Genomic DNA, 15,514 nt, shown 5'->3' on the forward strand with positions numbered 1-15,514 from the left:
TCCCAACCTTAGCCATTATAGAGAATTGTCATCAATATGATATTCACATCATATATGTTTGGTCTTTTTATTACTGATGCAATCTGTAGCTCATATGATTGGTCCCTCCCTGCCACTCTTACTATCCATACCTTTATTGCTGTCTTGGCCTGTACATCTGTTTTAATTTATCACATTTCCCTTCACTTTAATACATCTTACCCAAATTGAATAATTATAATGGATGCCATAAGGCTCTTACCTGATATCTGATTAGATTAGATTCCCTACAGTGTGGAAACAGGCCCTTCGGCCCACCAAGTCCACACCGCCCCTTAAAGCTTCCTATCCAGACCCATCCCCCCATAACCCACACACCCCTGAACACTATGGGCAATTTAGCATAGCTGATCCACCTAGCCTGCACATCTTTGGACTGTGGGAAGAAACCGGAGAACTCGGAAACCCACGCAGACATGGGGAGAATGTGCAAACTCCGCACAGACAGTTGCTCGAGGCTGGAATCGAACTCGGGTCTCTGGTGCTGTGAGGCAGCAGTGCTAACCACTGAGCCACTGATATTTCTTGGGCTGATGCTCCAGTAACTTAGCCCTGTGGTCTTGATTTTAAATGTCAGGTGAAATTTGTTTGAACATGCTGTAATTACTATAATAAAAGCTAAGAACTGGGGGTCTCAAGCAGAACTCAGCAGGTCTGGCGGCGCCTGTGGGGAAAAAGGCAGAGTTAACACTGAGTCTGGCGTATGAATTACTCTTCTTAGAAACATAGGAGGCCATTCAGCACTTCAAGCCTACCTCCGCTGTTCATCGAAATCGTGGCTTTCCTGCTTTCTCGCCATAACCTTTGATCCCATTCACCCCAGATGCTATATCTAGCCGCCTCTTGAATATATTCTGTGTTTTGATATCAACTACTTTTAATGAATTCCAGAGGCTGACCACTCTTTGCGTGAAGAAATTTCTCATTTCCATCCTAAATCCTCAGTCTGTGACCCCTGGTTGTGGATACGCCCACTATCGAAAACATCCACCCTCTCCAGTCCTGTTAGAATGTTATAAGTCTCTGAGATTCGCCCCTCGTTTGTCTGAACTCCAGCGAAAACAATCCCAACCTAGTTAATGTCTCCCCATACGTCATTCCTGCCATCCCTAGAATCAGCCTGTTATGCCTTCGCTGCACTCCCTCAAGGATTTTCAACTTGAGCATCCAAAGATTCGACTTCTGGGTTTTTTTTAAGTGGTGCACATTCTTTAACATAAAATGTAATGAGTGTAATATTGTTTTTTTTCTTGCTTTCATCCTTAAATAGGAAAGCTTGGAGTCTATGATGCTGATGGAGATGGTGATTTTGATGTGGAAGATGCCAAAATTTTACTAGGCAAGCATATTATCTGAATTTTATTTTGCATGGAGTTGTAAAGGTGCATCTTCATTTGGCTGTTGCTTGATTGACTGCTTGGCGTGTCATATGAAAGGTAATGAATGAAATTGTGAACTGCATTGAATAGTTTTTCTTTTTCCCCTCTTAGTGCACACTGACATTTGGGGCTGTGGTAAAAATCTAAATGAAACACATGGTTGAATGTAGGAAATGAGTATATGTAATGCATTGTTTAACTGTCAGAGGAATATATACAAGTATAATTTTAAAAGAAATGTTGAGTTTGACAGAAATGATTCTTAAAAGAAAAAGATGCATGTCAAATCATGTGCCGTTTTCACAATGCATATGTGCAGATTGGAATTCAGGGATGTTACACATGCTGAAAGCCAGACTGGATAATTTCTCAATGTTAGAGGTTTTGTGGGTGTATAAGAGGTAATCATGGACTTGGCAGGCCCCTCAGCATTGACACAAAATTATTGAGTTTCTGCTGGTTTTAGCCAGTCTGTAATTGGCCTAATATATGAAAAAAATTTGCTATGCTTTAAACACAAGCAACATCAGCTGCAATATGGGTGTAATGGGTAAGGCCAGGATTTGCTGTCCATCCCACATTGCTCTTTAACTGATTAATTTGCTGGACCATTTGAGTGTAGGTAAGAATCAGTCACATTCCCCTTTGGTCTGGAATCACATCTAGGTGAGACCAAGCAAGGATAACAGATCTCCTGTTGCAAAGGACATTGAACCGGGTGGATGTTTACACTAGTTATCTGCTGAAATGAGCTGTCTTCTGTTATATTTCAGATTTATTAATTGAATTCAAATTCATAGTAAATGTTATGTCTATTAAATTGCTAAATTGACTAGTGCAATTAAATTAGTAAATAATTCAGTTTAATCCAAGGAAAATTATTTTTAAAACTGTTAACTTTATTTAGTAAGCTTATTATTTGTGGTAAACCTAGGTAGGTCCAGCTGAATTAATGAAAATAAATCAGGTTGCTATTCAAGTACGCTTTTTATTGCAAACAGTAAGAAACAAATGATTGTGTTCCATTACATTGTCTTGTTTTGTGGAAAACTTCAAGGTTTCATAATTACAAATTTAAATTATAGCTTCATTTCAGAGAATTTACATAATTTGCACCTAGTTTTCTAATCGAGTGCAGACATTTTATGCCTATCTTTTGAGGCATATGCCAGAGTTTGTGGTTCTTTCAGAACTCCATGAAGCTGATCTGAGCTGAAATGTGCATGGGTCGTGTGGACTTGTAAAAATGGAATCCAGACCACTTAGCATTTCTTGAATTCCTGCAGTACCATTTCCTGACTAGTGTATGTCATACATTTAGTGGGAGAGCTTTGTCTCCTCATTGGGAGGATGCATTCAGGAATCTTCTGCACGTCTAAAATGTGCTATTTTGCCATTTCTTTCTCTCAATTTTCCCATGAAGTGATCTTGTTTATTGAGCTTCAATTCATTCTTGGAAGATGTGAGTAATACTGAATCTATCAATTACATTTAATTGCTCATTAATATTATTATCTACATGAGGTACTTATCTCTTTGGAGAGGCTTAGTGGTTTTGTTACTGTCTTAACAAACCACTTGATTGTGTCACCATTTTGGGGCACATGGGAAGAGGCAATAAAAGACTGGCCTGTTCAAAAATGCTATGCCCTGAAAATGATTCTTACGAAACCTTTTATAGTGTCACCTTTCTTGCTGAAACTCTACCAAGTTAAGTACGATCTGTAGTACAGGAATAGACCATTTGGTCCATCTGATCTATTCTGGCATATGCCTTACATAAACACCCCTTGATCCTCTTCATTTAACTTTGTTTCTAATTCGCCATGTCAATATTGGCTTTTTAAAAGATTTAATAAAGTAGTTGGAGGTTCCTTTAATAATGTTCACTAGTGATTATATCCTGGTGTTCTTTGCAACTCTTGATTATAAAACAAGCAAATGCTCTTCCTTTTTATTCCTTTTGATAGTGCTTCGTATCAGCTTGTTAGAATTGAGAACCTATTGCTCCTAATAGTCAGTTGAGTGGCAAATAGTTAATTGTGGAGGAATTCCTCTCTTGGCCATTAATTTATATGAATTGTCCACAAAGGCAGCCAGATGTCAAAAGTGTTTCATTCATGTTGTAAAATCGCTTCCTTTACATGTCCAGTCAGCAATGTAGGATTTTGGTTATCTGGAGATACTCAGAAATCTGGGTGGTTTTTCTCCCTGAAGCATAGGAGGTAAATTGAAAATTTTAATATAGTTAGAGGATTTAATAAAGGTATGCAAAATTATAAATGCTTTTAATAGAGTAAATAATAGAAACTTGTAAACTCTTTGCACTAACAGGAAAGTCAGTAACCAGAGGAATCTACTTTTAGATTGTTGGGATCATCTTTTCAAATGTTCGCTCACATGCACTGGAGAGCAAAAGACAAATTATTGAAAGATTCATTTCCATACTTGACAGTAACCACAAAATTCTGGTCATAGTGTATGCAATCACGGCAGGGCATTTGGAGCACATAGGCTTTATACAAGTTGCCATTTGGTGTTTATAATGTAATTACATTCCTAGATTTTTAAGTTAAAATAAATTTGAGTACACACTGAGTCCTCTTAAGATTATTCTGATCTTTCCCATTTGTATAACTTAAATCATCCTTTCAATGTTGTAGAATATATATGTCAGTCATTTTTGAAAAATTTGTACCATGCATATAGTTTAATAACATAATGAACACTAATATTGCAAGACCTTTTTAAAGAAGCAGTTCTGTAGGATCAGCTGAAGAATATTTTGCAAAGCTGTTTCCTCTATGTTGTCAGGAAATGCCACAGAACTGGAACAACATTTATTTATTTTGCGGTTCTTAACTATTTATTTAAATACAAGCTTATTGGGACATGGGAGTGTAGGCCGATGTGAATTATGGCTGCTGGTGGCCCTGACTTATAATATAGTTTTGGTGTTGTTGCATCTGGAGGCACCTGTAGACATGTGTTTTTGTTGCTGCGACCTGCGGAACCAATACCACCACTTCATTTACTCAAGTCAGGCTGCTTATGCATTTACTGTTGTCACAGGGAAATAATGTAAATGTGGAGAGCATGAAACATTACTGTTTGCTATCAACTAAATCTTGATGCAGCTTTGCTATTGAAGGGATACAGAACAATTAAAAATGCAAAAACTATTACATGGGTAAATTGAAGTGTAATACTTTAAATATGTAACATTTTCAGAGCAGCTTTATGTGCATCATAATGAAACTGTGAAACCAATTACAATTCCGATAGTTTTAAAGCACAGTATTGAACATTGAGAATTGTTGCCTAATGGTTTACAGATTTGATGTTCTAGGTATGATGGGGTTAGGTTTCATACAATTTTTAGTAAATATTTCACAATATTTAGTTACCACAACAAGGAAACATGGCCTGGGATTGCAAAATCTGTTTAATAGCATTTGGTATCTATGGTTTTATGTTCTCCTGGGGAATTAGACCTCAAGTAAATTTCAAAACAACTTAAGTTGTTCGTCTAACTTAATGCTTCACAACTGTATCATTTGTGTCAGACATTAGAGTTTCAAATACAATGTTTTCAAATATAATGTATAACAAAATTCTGTTGACGTGATGTGCAATAACCTGTGGGAGGAGTTATCCACTTTGAGCAGAGTATTTGTATTCTTTTACTTATCTGTTTTCTGTGTCTGCTCCTGTATGCTCCATCCAATATGGGAATGAAAGTTAGGAAAACTGCTTGTCTCAAATGCAATCTAAGATTTATTTGGATTGGTTGCTGTGTACAGTCTCAAGTTGAACTTCTATTCATTTCAATTTGAGTTGCAATGCATTAAAAATATGTTTGCTGAATAAGTTATATCTGCTTGTTTGTTTTTAATCCATTTGTTACATATTCAAATGTTTGAAAATGTTGTGGACCAGTGTACACACCATTCATTGTATACAAATGGATTCTGTGGCTGTAGAATACAGGTGGCAAAAAATAGGGTTGCCAAACCGAAGTAACTTCCTGATTTGCATATGTCAGTCATTAGAATTCTGGTTCTTCTATTGCCAATGTTTGGACACTGTCAGTGCAATCATGGAAATTGGTTAATTGAAGCATTTTGCTGATTAAAGTCTTTGCTTGTACTCGCTTGTTGTAAATGCAAAAGTATTAATTCTTATTCAGGGGCTGTACTGGTGGGTATGCAGAGAGAGTAAAATGAAGGCTAAAACCAGAATTCTTCCTGGAAATATGACCTGCCCTTTAGCTGTAATACTTTGATATGCACATGCCTGTTTTCTTGTAAACAGGATCAGATGTGGGATGTAAAACCCTGCTGCTCTATATTCTTTCTATTTCTGTCTGACCACTTCTTTCTTTTCTCTCCTTTTTTCCTTTTTTATCCTTGTGTAGGCCTCACTAAAGGTGATGCTAGTAATGAACAAATTGATACACTCGAGGAAGTCCTAGATATTATAACAGAGGAATCCTCAGATTGGGTTTATGGTTTCTTCTCATTTCTGTATGATGTAATGACGCCTTTTGAAATACTAGAAGAAGAAGAAAATGAAGCATCAGAGGATGTTGCTGGTACGTCAGAGAACGCAGGGGTTCAGGGAAAAGAAAATTGTGTAATACTGGATTTACAGAATCAATAGGATTCATTCCAAAATCCTCTATGACATTAGGGGATAATCAAAATTAAAGCTTATTTGAAGACAAGTACAAATAAAATCAAGTGTGGCAAGAAAGTTTCTTGAGGTTAAGCCATTATGTGCTTTCAGCAAGTGAGTTTTAAGATGCATTGTGAAAATGCTGTAGTGGTACAAATAGCAGCAATGAACTGTAAACAAAGATGTGAAATTCCTTATTTAACTAACCCTTATGGATTGTTCATTATTCACATGAAACCTTGGTGTGTATATATAGAAACTTATTACAAGTCATCTGATTTTACAATCTACCAAATTCTTTCTGTGGCTGTTTGCCATCAGGAGGAAGTAAATGCTTACACGTGAGTGTAATTTACTACTTTTGTGTGCGCTTTAATACAGCTAAATTTGTGTTTTTGCATCTTTTATCTTGTGTTTTTGCACAATTGTTAAATGATAGAAAGCTATTTGTGTTTCCCATTGGGTTGCGAATTAATGATGTATTAACAAGCACACGAACTGACCACAGCGTGGATACTACTACCTTGTGTATAATCATACTTTGCATGTTTGTGATGTGAATAAGACATGTTTTAATTGATTTAATTACTGTTTGTAAAGTATATTAATGTGCACATCATTCTTCTATCAAGATTTCCTGGTTGTAATGTCAACGCAGCATGTGTCCCTCTTTAGTAAAATCATACTAATTTAGCCTGTCTGATGTAATGTTTTGAAACAACTGATTCTGCAAAGTAATACTTCAATAAATAAAATGTAAAAATTTGATTTTGATTGCTGTCATTTAGTATTTTAGTTGCATTGAAAGGCACTGCTTTAGGGTATTCTTGTGGAAGGATCTCAGCTCTAGTGCTTTATAGCTCATGGCTTTGGCAATGGTAGTACATCATTTTAAAGAAATAAATACAGGAACTTAGCCATTCTAATAGACTTAGTTGTTATCATCGTTATTCTGAATTTAATTTTATGCATATAATTGATTGTTGCCATATATAATGTAAAGTACATAAACGTTTTAGATAAATTGAGAGGAAATGATGCAGCATTCCTTGGTGCCAATTCTGATCCTTGGGACTATATTTAAGGAAAAGAATATTTAAAATGTTCTACTTCTCAGGAAGATCTCAAATATTGTGTAATTTTGAAAATTTACTTTTTATTTTTTGTATTCCTTGTGCTGTTTAATGATGCTGTCTTCCAACAGCGATGAAATTAATGCATTGTCTGAACTAAGAAGAATGCACTGCTCCTAGCATGACACATTCAAGATTGAAGGAAGTTTTTTTGAATTCAGTTCCATGCAGAACAAAAACAGATTCCCCAGTTAACATTCGCTCTTGTTTTTAGATGTTTTGATTTCCAGTAAACATATGTACTTTGTTTTTATTTAGTCGTGCCACATTATGGTACCTACAGTGATCAAATGTGTGACTAGCTACATTGGTTTTCATAATTAGTGTTGCTATAATGGCTGATAGTGAAGTGGAAGGGTAGAGAATTACACATTGCAAAAGTTAAATGGTCTTCTCGGAGTTGAGCAAAAACACAAAGAGGTAGAATGGCTCTATGGGCAGATGGGTAACAAGGGATGCAAGCCATGCTCATAATATCTCTCAAAATACAAGCTTGTTTCCAAATAATGTCTATAAATAAGGTTTTTAATCTTTGGAACCAATAAACATTTACATGATTTACTAATAATTATGTATCATTTTGGCTTTAAGCTTAAATTGTGTACATGTTTATATATGGAACAAAAGTTTTAGTTGAATGTATACTTAGTCATTGCACCTTTTGACCCCTATTTTATTAAAATATTTACAGCATGTTGTGTTGAGTAGAATGAAAGGATATCTTCTGTGCCTCAAGCAATAAATTGAACATGTCACTACCAAGTTCTCCTTTGTTAATACTAGATTTAGAAAAACCTTTAAAACCAATACTTTTTCAAAACAAAAGAAACCTTTCTGAACTGAAATTGTGTTTAAAATAGTCCAAAGTCAACACCTAACATGCTGTATCAGACTCAGGTCACGTGTAGGAGACTGTATTACTTTGCTCATTATTACAATTCTCTCAGTTGCTAATAGGAAGTGTACAAATTAAATTCATTAATAAGTGCTGGACAAACCCAAATAGAGAACTTTCTACCTGGAGAAGTATGGTAGAGTTCTACTAAGCCGATACTGGTGTACAAAGGTAAAAGGCTGCATGTGTTGGAGTCCAAAATAAAAATGCTGCATGTACTTAGTCATTGGGGCAAAGATGTTGTATATTGTTACGGTGTAAAATAATTTTGGGATAATTCTGTTCTCTTTGGAAGTCCAAAGTAGTGTAAAATATTCCTGATTGAAGCAAATTGAACTCACCAGCATGATAAACTTAGCCCGACAATGGTATTTATTATATGCAGTAATGCCTTTATCAAATGAGGAACTGGTCAGAATTATTTGATTTGCTTGGCATCCAACAGGTTATAAAGTGGTCATTACAAAGATTTACTGTGTGTTTGAGGAATAATAAGATTGACAGGTGATCATTTGCATTTTATTCAAATTATTTCATTATTAGCTTCTGATGTCTGATATTATTGAGGTATTTTTTGTTGCTGATATCAATTGATTAATTTGTTCAGTTTTATACTTAAAAACATGTTTAAACTTATTTGCCATGCAATGTGATCTTAAGGAACTCTGACAAATCTGATGTTAAGTTCAATTTCCATAACTAGGTGTGGATTATCTTCATGCATTGTGAAAATATCGTGCCGCTTCGCCTTTTGGATGGACACTGCCTGTGTAGATCCCCTGATTTGTAAACTTTTTCTCAATGATCTGTACAGTTCTTTGGACTAGTTTTGTTTTAAGAAACTGAATATTGAACATTAAACCTATCTTTCCTCCTTGTGATAGAACCAGAAGGTAAAGTGAAAGCAAAAGAACAGGCTAAAGAGAAAGGTACTTTGCTTAAAGGCAGTATCTGCAAAACTGGTTTGCTGGTTAGATTTGTGAAAGCACGTGTTGCATGAATGTGATGATTTAATGATTTGCGTCTTCCACCGATTTTCATATTTTTGCTGCCATATGTGCAAACACCCCTTTTTATAGTGATGGTAGGTACTGCCGATGCTGGAGAATCTGTGATAACAAGGTGTAGAGCTGGATGAACACAGCAGGCCAAGCAGCATCAGAGAAGCAGGAAAGCTGATTTTGCGGGCCTAGACCCTCCTTCAGAATGCAGAATTCTCTTCTCCCTCCCCCATTTCTGAAGAAGGATCTAGGCCTGAAACGTCAGCTTTCCTGCTCCTCTGCTGCTTGGCCTGCTGTATTCAACCAGCTCCACACCTTGTTATCTCACCTTTTCTTACAGACTATTTTGCACAGTTTTGTAAATGTTGTAGTTGTTTATGGGTCCTGAACCCAAGTATAAAAACATGAAAGGGGTTAGTTTCATAACAAAATAGAGAATGGTTGTCGGCAAATTGATTGGGACAAGATGTCTAGCTGCAGGAGAGTGGAATTGGAAGATCTCTCAATGTATAACACTGCACATTCAAAATAAATTCATATCTGGAACTAGTAAGCTTAGCTTAAACAGGTATAGTGGCAAATAGATTAATAAACAAATCAAAAGTAATACTATTGTGAACAATTTGAAAAATATTATCGTGATGTAAATAAAAATGTGCACAAATATTACTAAAAGGTTGACTGAGTTGGTGATGAAGAGAATGCATAGCCGCAGATGCCTTTTCAACTTTCAGGAGGGCAGTCAAAAATGAGATACCGCCATTAAAGATGAAAACAAGTTTGAAACAGAATAAGCACAAGATAATTAAGGATACTAGCTGATTAGAAAAAGACTAAAATGGTGCCCATTTTTCAAAATGCACAAAAAATTGGCAACTGCAAGCACTTTTTAGTACCATTTTACATGTAACTATGTTGAGAAGAATAATTTTGAAGCTCATCCATACAGTAATAACTTGGTAAAAACAGCCATTTGAATTCAAATTGACATGATCCTAACCCATTTCTGTTTTTTTAAAGACATTTAATTTAGTAGACTCTACCATGTTTTGTATCTCCAGAAGGAATTTGATAAAAGTTACGTGTGATCACCTATTGAGCTAAAAGATCAGAGGATTCAGGCTAAATCTTGTCAATTGATATTTTAACTTTAAATGATAGGAACTGTGACCAGGTGCTGAGTTACTCTGGGATGAATAGAAGCAGTATTGTATATTGGGCAGAATAATATTTGGATGTTCAGTTTCCAATTTGTGAATATTTGGACTGCCATTCCAAATCTTGTATAAAGTAGATTCTAAAGAAACATTTTAGAATTGTAGAATGAGCTAGACATTAAAAGTGGACAGAAAATAAGTGGATGAAAGTTAACATAGCCGAGTGTAATCGGGAGGGAAAATGAGCAACACGTGCACTCAGAATAATGTTTAAATAGTTCAAGTTGAGATTTGAGATTAGAAGACTTGATGCCCAATATGTCTAACCAATGTAGAACAGTAATCACCAAAGCCAATAGAATAGTGAAATCTGTTTAGAGGGGTATGGGCCAAATGCTGACAAATGGGCTATTTCTGGATTCCACAGAGTTCAAGTAATGATTGCTTTTTGCAGTGAAGAAAGATTTAGTCTACTAAGCATTGTCCAGTGGCATTATATAGTTGGGCTCAAAGGACCTATATACTTGTCCTGAAGTATTTCTAATAGAGAGGTGGAGGAAGGTTTGGAAGAAATATCTGATTACTTCATTTTTGTCTGCACTAGCATATCTTGATGTGAGAATGGTGAGATGGGTCAGGGAGCCGATAGTAGCAGAATGTATCTGGACATATCTATAGAATTGTTTGAAGTGATTAATTTAACTTGTGAAGTACAGAAGGAAATGTTGATATTTATATTTTGCCACATTGCCTCAAAGGGAGTATGTTAGTATGAGAGAGGCTGAGGGACACTTAATTCAGGTATCCAAAATTGAGTGGTCTGGATGATGTAGGCAGGGAGAAACTGTTCCCACTCATGAAGAGATTGAACAAGAAGGCATGGATGTAAAATGGTGAAAGAAGCAAAAAAAACTTAAGTGGTTAACTATCTTTACCACACTCACTCAGTGATGGTGATGGTATCAATTAAAGCATTCAAAGGGGAAGTAGACCTGGCCAAAAAAAAAATGGCACTGCGTAAATTGGTCATTTGGGAGCTGGTGCAGACAACCTGGTCAAATGGTTTCTTACTGTACTATAGGATTGAGACGTTATTGAGATATTTTAAAATGAGCATTTTAGACTGGAAACCTTTTTGGAAAATCTGTCTGACTAGAGCAGTGGGATGAGCTGAATGGTTCAGCAGGACCTGGTTTGAGTTGCTGTGTGTGGAAGAGAAAAAAAGTAAGGGAATAGATAATTTCATAGCTTAAAGCATGAGTTCAGGACATACAAAAGTGTGTTATGATTCCCAAAATGAGGCAATTATAACCTAACATAATGCTGTCATAACACTGGCAAATGTTACACTTAACTTGCATGCAGTAAGGTTTTGTAAGCAGTAATAACTCAACATCTTTTCAGTGTAATGGAGCCTTAATAGCCTTGATTAATGACCTTGTTAAAAGATTGTTTTAGCTGTGCATTTCTCACTCTACTACAGTATAGTGAAGTACAGTACAGATTCATGACTGTTAAAGTTGAAAATGTGAAGGCAATACTTTGCTTGGGTACTGTTTGTACTCTTAATTGCACCTTTGCCAACGTCGTGGTGAGAATTGCATACTACATGCATTTTACTGGAATAAGTCAGATTGATTTAAGTAAGATACTCTGCTTACTTGGTTCATTGCAAAATTTTTTTTAAAAAATTGTCAAGTTTAATTAAAATGCTTTAATACGTGGTGCTTCTCATTGAGCATCTGCTCTTCCTAATGGAACCAGCCATGAAAGTTTTGTGTATGTATGCACAAAGTGGATGCATTACTGTCATTGCAAAGGTAGTAGCTGCATGAATGCATGCCAGTATCAGTGTGTTCTAGAGCTATAAGATTATTATTGTAGTGCTGGAGGGTGGGGAAAAAGTGTCGTCTTGTTAACCTTTCATATTTGAAACAGTTCTGGCAGGGTTATTTCTGCAAGATGTGAGCATGGACACCCTGAAAACAGTTGTGAACTCGATACCAATTTTTCTTCTTCATACTTTGCACTAGGACCAAACTGTTTGAAATATTCTTTCCAAGCAAAACTTAACTTCCAAAGGACAACATCTGTAACTTTACTGTTTGATAGTAACTGAGCCCGCATGATTAAAAACATCATCTCTTTAGGATTTCAGCAAATCCTAATGACTGATTAGCATAAATTTTCCAATCCAAATTTCTGGATATTGCATTCAATTTGACTACAACAGTTCGACAATATGTTAGTAACATAAGGAAAATGCTTCTTGAATTCAATATCATATTAGGACTTACCCTCCCACAGTACAATATCTGCAGAAATTTTCATGATGTATTTGTTGCAATGTAATTTCCAAATTCCAAGTACTTTTTAAAAGTTAGATGAAGTGTGCTTTGATTTAGACCCACCTCCTCCATTTGTTGTTAATATAATGGAGTAACTTTATATAACTCTGCAGACAAGGCTGTTTTTCTGTTTGCATGAAAATATTCCTTCCACATGTATAGCCAATCATTTGTTCTAATTTTCTTTCAAAATAATAAGTGAAGGAAGCATTAAAAGAGCTTAAAAAAGAAAAAGGGAAAGTTGAAATAAGGAAGAAAGCCAAGAGACTGAAATCTATAAGAGCTGATGAGGAGGAGAAGTCTAAAAAAGTACAGAAAGAAAAAGAGCTGAAAATGGGAAAACTGAAGAAGGAAAAGCCTGTGAAAAAACCGGAGATGAAAAAGAAATCTGAAAAAGAGAAAAAAGACAAAGTTGAGAAAGTAAAGGCAAAGGAAAAACCTCAGTCACTGAAAGAGAAAGTTAAAAAGCTTCTTGATACGTTCAAAGTTGTAAAAAACGTGCCAGTAAAAGATAAAAAGGAGCCCACTAAATCTCTCAAGGTTAAAACTATTGATAAGGAGAAGGAAAAGAAGGGGAATAAAAAATGAAAGTGAGATATTGTTTGAGCAACTGCGTTTGCTGACCTACACTGTGACGACAATCTAGTAGATCCTTTCAACAGTGTTTATTCTATTGGTATATAAGATTTAATTTCATTTTAGTGCTCTAACTTGAACCACTTAAACTGATAGTAGAAACATATTTTTGTTAGATTAAACTTTTAGTTCTGTGCATTGTGGTAATAGTTCTGATAACAAATGAAAATGATGAATCTGTAAAATACTACAAAGCAGGAAATATTGCTTTTCATTAGTAAGGTGGTATCAATTAATCTAATTTATGTACCATCTAAGTGGTGACTTAAACCAAATTCTTAATAAAACATCCAGAGATTCTTATTTTTGTGAACTTCTCTAAATTTACTGTGTATGAATCTGTACGATTCTCATTAAAACAGCATGTATGAAACTCAATTTATCTTGCTATCCATGACCTATCTTTCCTTCAGTTTTCTTAAGATGTTAGTGTTTTTGAATTTATTGTCACAGACTTCCTGCTCTGTGGTTTGCTTGCCTTTTAGAGACTTTTTTTCCCCCACAGAGTTTCAGCTGCCACGCTCAGTCCTGAAGTGCCTTCTGTACCCACTTCTGGTTTCCATTCTGCAGTCAGTGTACGTTGCCACTGGGGATTCCTTGAACTCCGGAATGGCTTCCATTTTGCTCACCGTTCTCTCTCTTCCTCCCCCCAATTTTTGCTCTTGACCTCCCACAATCACCACACCAGCATAGCCCTACCCTCCCAAACTGCATGGGGCGCCTGGTTTCTGTTTTTACCGTGCTCATCTCTGGGGCTTACTTCTCTGTTCCCCTTCTGGCTTCCATTATGATCTCACACTGAAATCCTGAACTCCAGCTGGTGGTAGACTTTGGTTCATGTGAGTAATTCTGGGTTTCAGTTGATCCATGCACCAATCAACTTTTTGAACTGAATGGACCCTGGTCAATATTTGTGGTAGTATTTTGATATAAAATGTATTTTAAATGTCGTTTTGATTGTAGACATTAAGGAATTACCACCATTTCAACTTACTTGTTTGAAGATATTTTTTCAGGTGAGAAAGGCCCTAAAACAACTACTTGTTTTATATTTGGTGACTTATTTTGCAAGCAGCTCATCAAGGACTATACAATATTACAGCTTGCACTTTGCCTTTTTTTCCAGACAAGCAGTGTCTGACAGGACCTAGGTTTCACTTAGTCATTTCACTTAAAATCGTGATTGTTAGGAATGCAACCACCGCTTTGAATGAAGACTTACTGTACCCTAGTTTGTCAACTAATTTACAGCTGGTGCTATAATGAGAATTTGTTACTTCTTGGGTTCTTACATTGTAACCTAAATCTGAAGCGCTTTGAGTATTGGAGCCAATTTTTGGGCTGTTTTAGATTGGTACTTTTAAAAATGGCTTTGTTCTTGAACTGTGCTGTGAAAGAATTCTTTATTGCAGTGGCTGCAAAGTTAACTGAAACGGTTTGTCTTTCTATTACTGTGATAATTTCTGTATAATTGGAGGGAATGCCGAGAAATATTTGAAGACATTATAAATTGTTCTGTATTTCACTGCCCCTTGACTTTTTCTTTCCTGCCCACCCCCTGCATAACTTTGCATTGCATGAAGCTATCATTTATATCTCTTCCTTAGAATTGTTCAGTTTCCCACTGCATCCCTTTTCCAGATTACATTTTGGAGATAGGACCAATTTAAATAAAACTAGCTTTGGCAATTGGCTTCATCTTAAAACGTTTGAGATTTGCAGGGAATCACCGTGGGAGTTGGGGGTCCGGGGGGTGGAATCTCTTCTTACGCTGTTCCCCCAAAAAGGTGGTCTAGGTGTCTGAAGATCATTGACTAAGCCTTGGAAGTGGGATTTTAAAATACTGGTTAAAACACCACCTCACCAATAGCTATTAAAGATTGCCTACCCCTAGACTATAATAACTGCTGCCCCAACCAGTGATATCTGTTAGTAAACATGAAAAGAGTTGATCTTAAATTTCTCAATTGTGGCGTTTACAAGATTTTTATCTTACTGAGGTGATAAATCCAGAACTTGAAGTTATTTTGAAAGCTTTAATTGCATTTCTTTTCTTGAGAAATTTATGAAAGAATTATATAGGTCCATTCCTTGGCCTTGGGTTTTCAAGGTGCTGATGGTTTGAAATTCCGATGTATTTGACTGACTCTAGTTTTGTTTCTCCAAATTAGCTGGCTTTTTATTCCAGATTTTTATTGAATTCACATTTGAACATGTGATAGTGGGATTTGAGTCCCCGGAACATTTAA

The 15,514-nt window shown here is 36.0% G+C and overlaps 1 protein-coding gene across 16 annotated transcripts in view; it reads left to right on the forward strand.

Moving 5' to 3' along the window:
- unm_hu7910 (un-named hu7910) overlaps positions 1–15,514 on the forward strand; it is a 212,344-nt gene that overhangs the window by 50,204 nt on the left and 146,626 nt on the right. For all 16 annotated transcript variants that reach the window (XM_048529088.2, XM_048529073.2, XM_059645895.1 and 13 more), the window contains one exon: positions 1,310–1,378. In XM_048529088.2, coding sequence (XP_048385045.1) covers positions 1,310–1,378 — 69 coding nt within the window. The remainder of the gene's footprint in view (positions 1–1,309; positions 1,379–15,514) is intronic.

Source organism: Stegostoma tigrinum, chromosome 5, assembly GCF_030684315.1.
Source record: "Stegostoma tigrinum isolate sSteTig4 chromosome 5, sSteTig4.hap1, whole genome shotgun sequence".
NCBI lineage: Eukaryota > Metazoa > Chordata > Chondrichthyes > Orectolobiformes > Stegostomatidae > Stegostoma > Stegostoma tigrinum.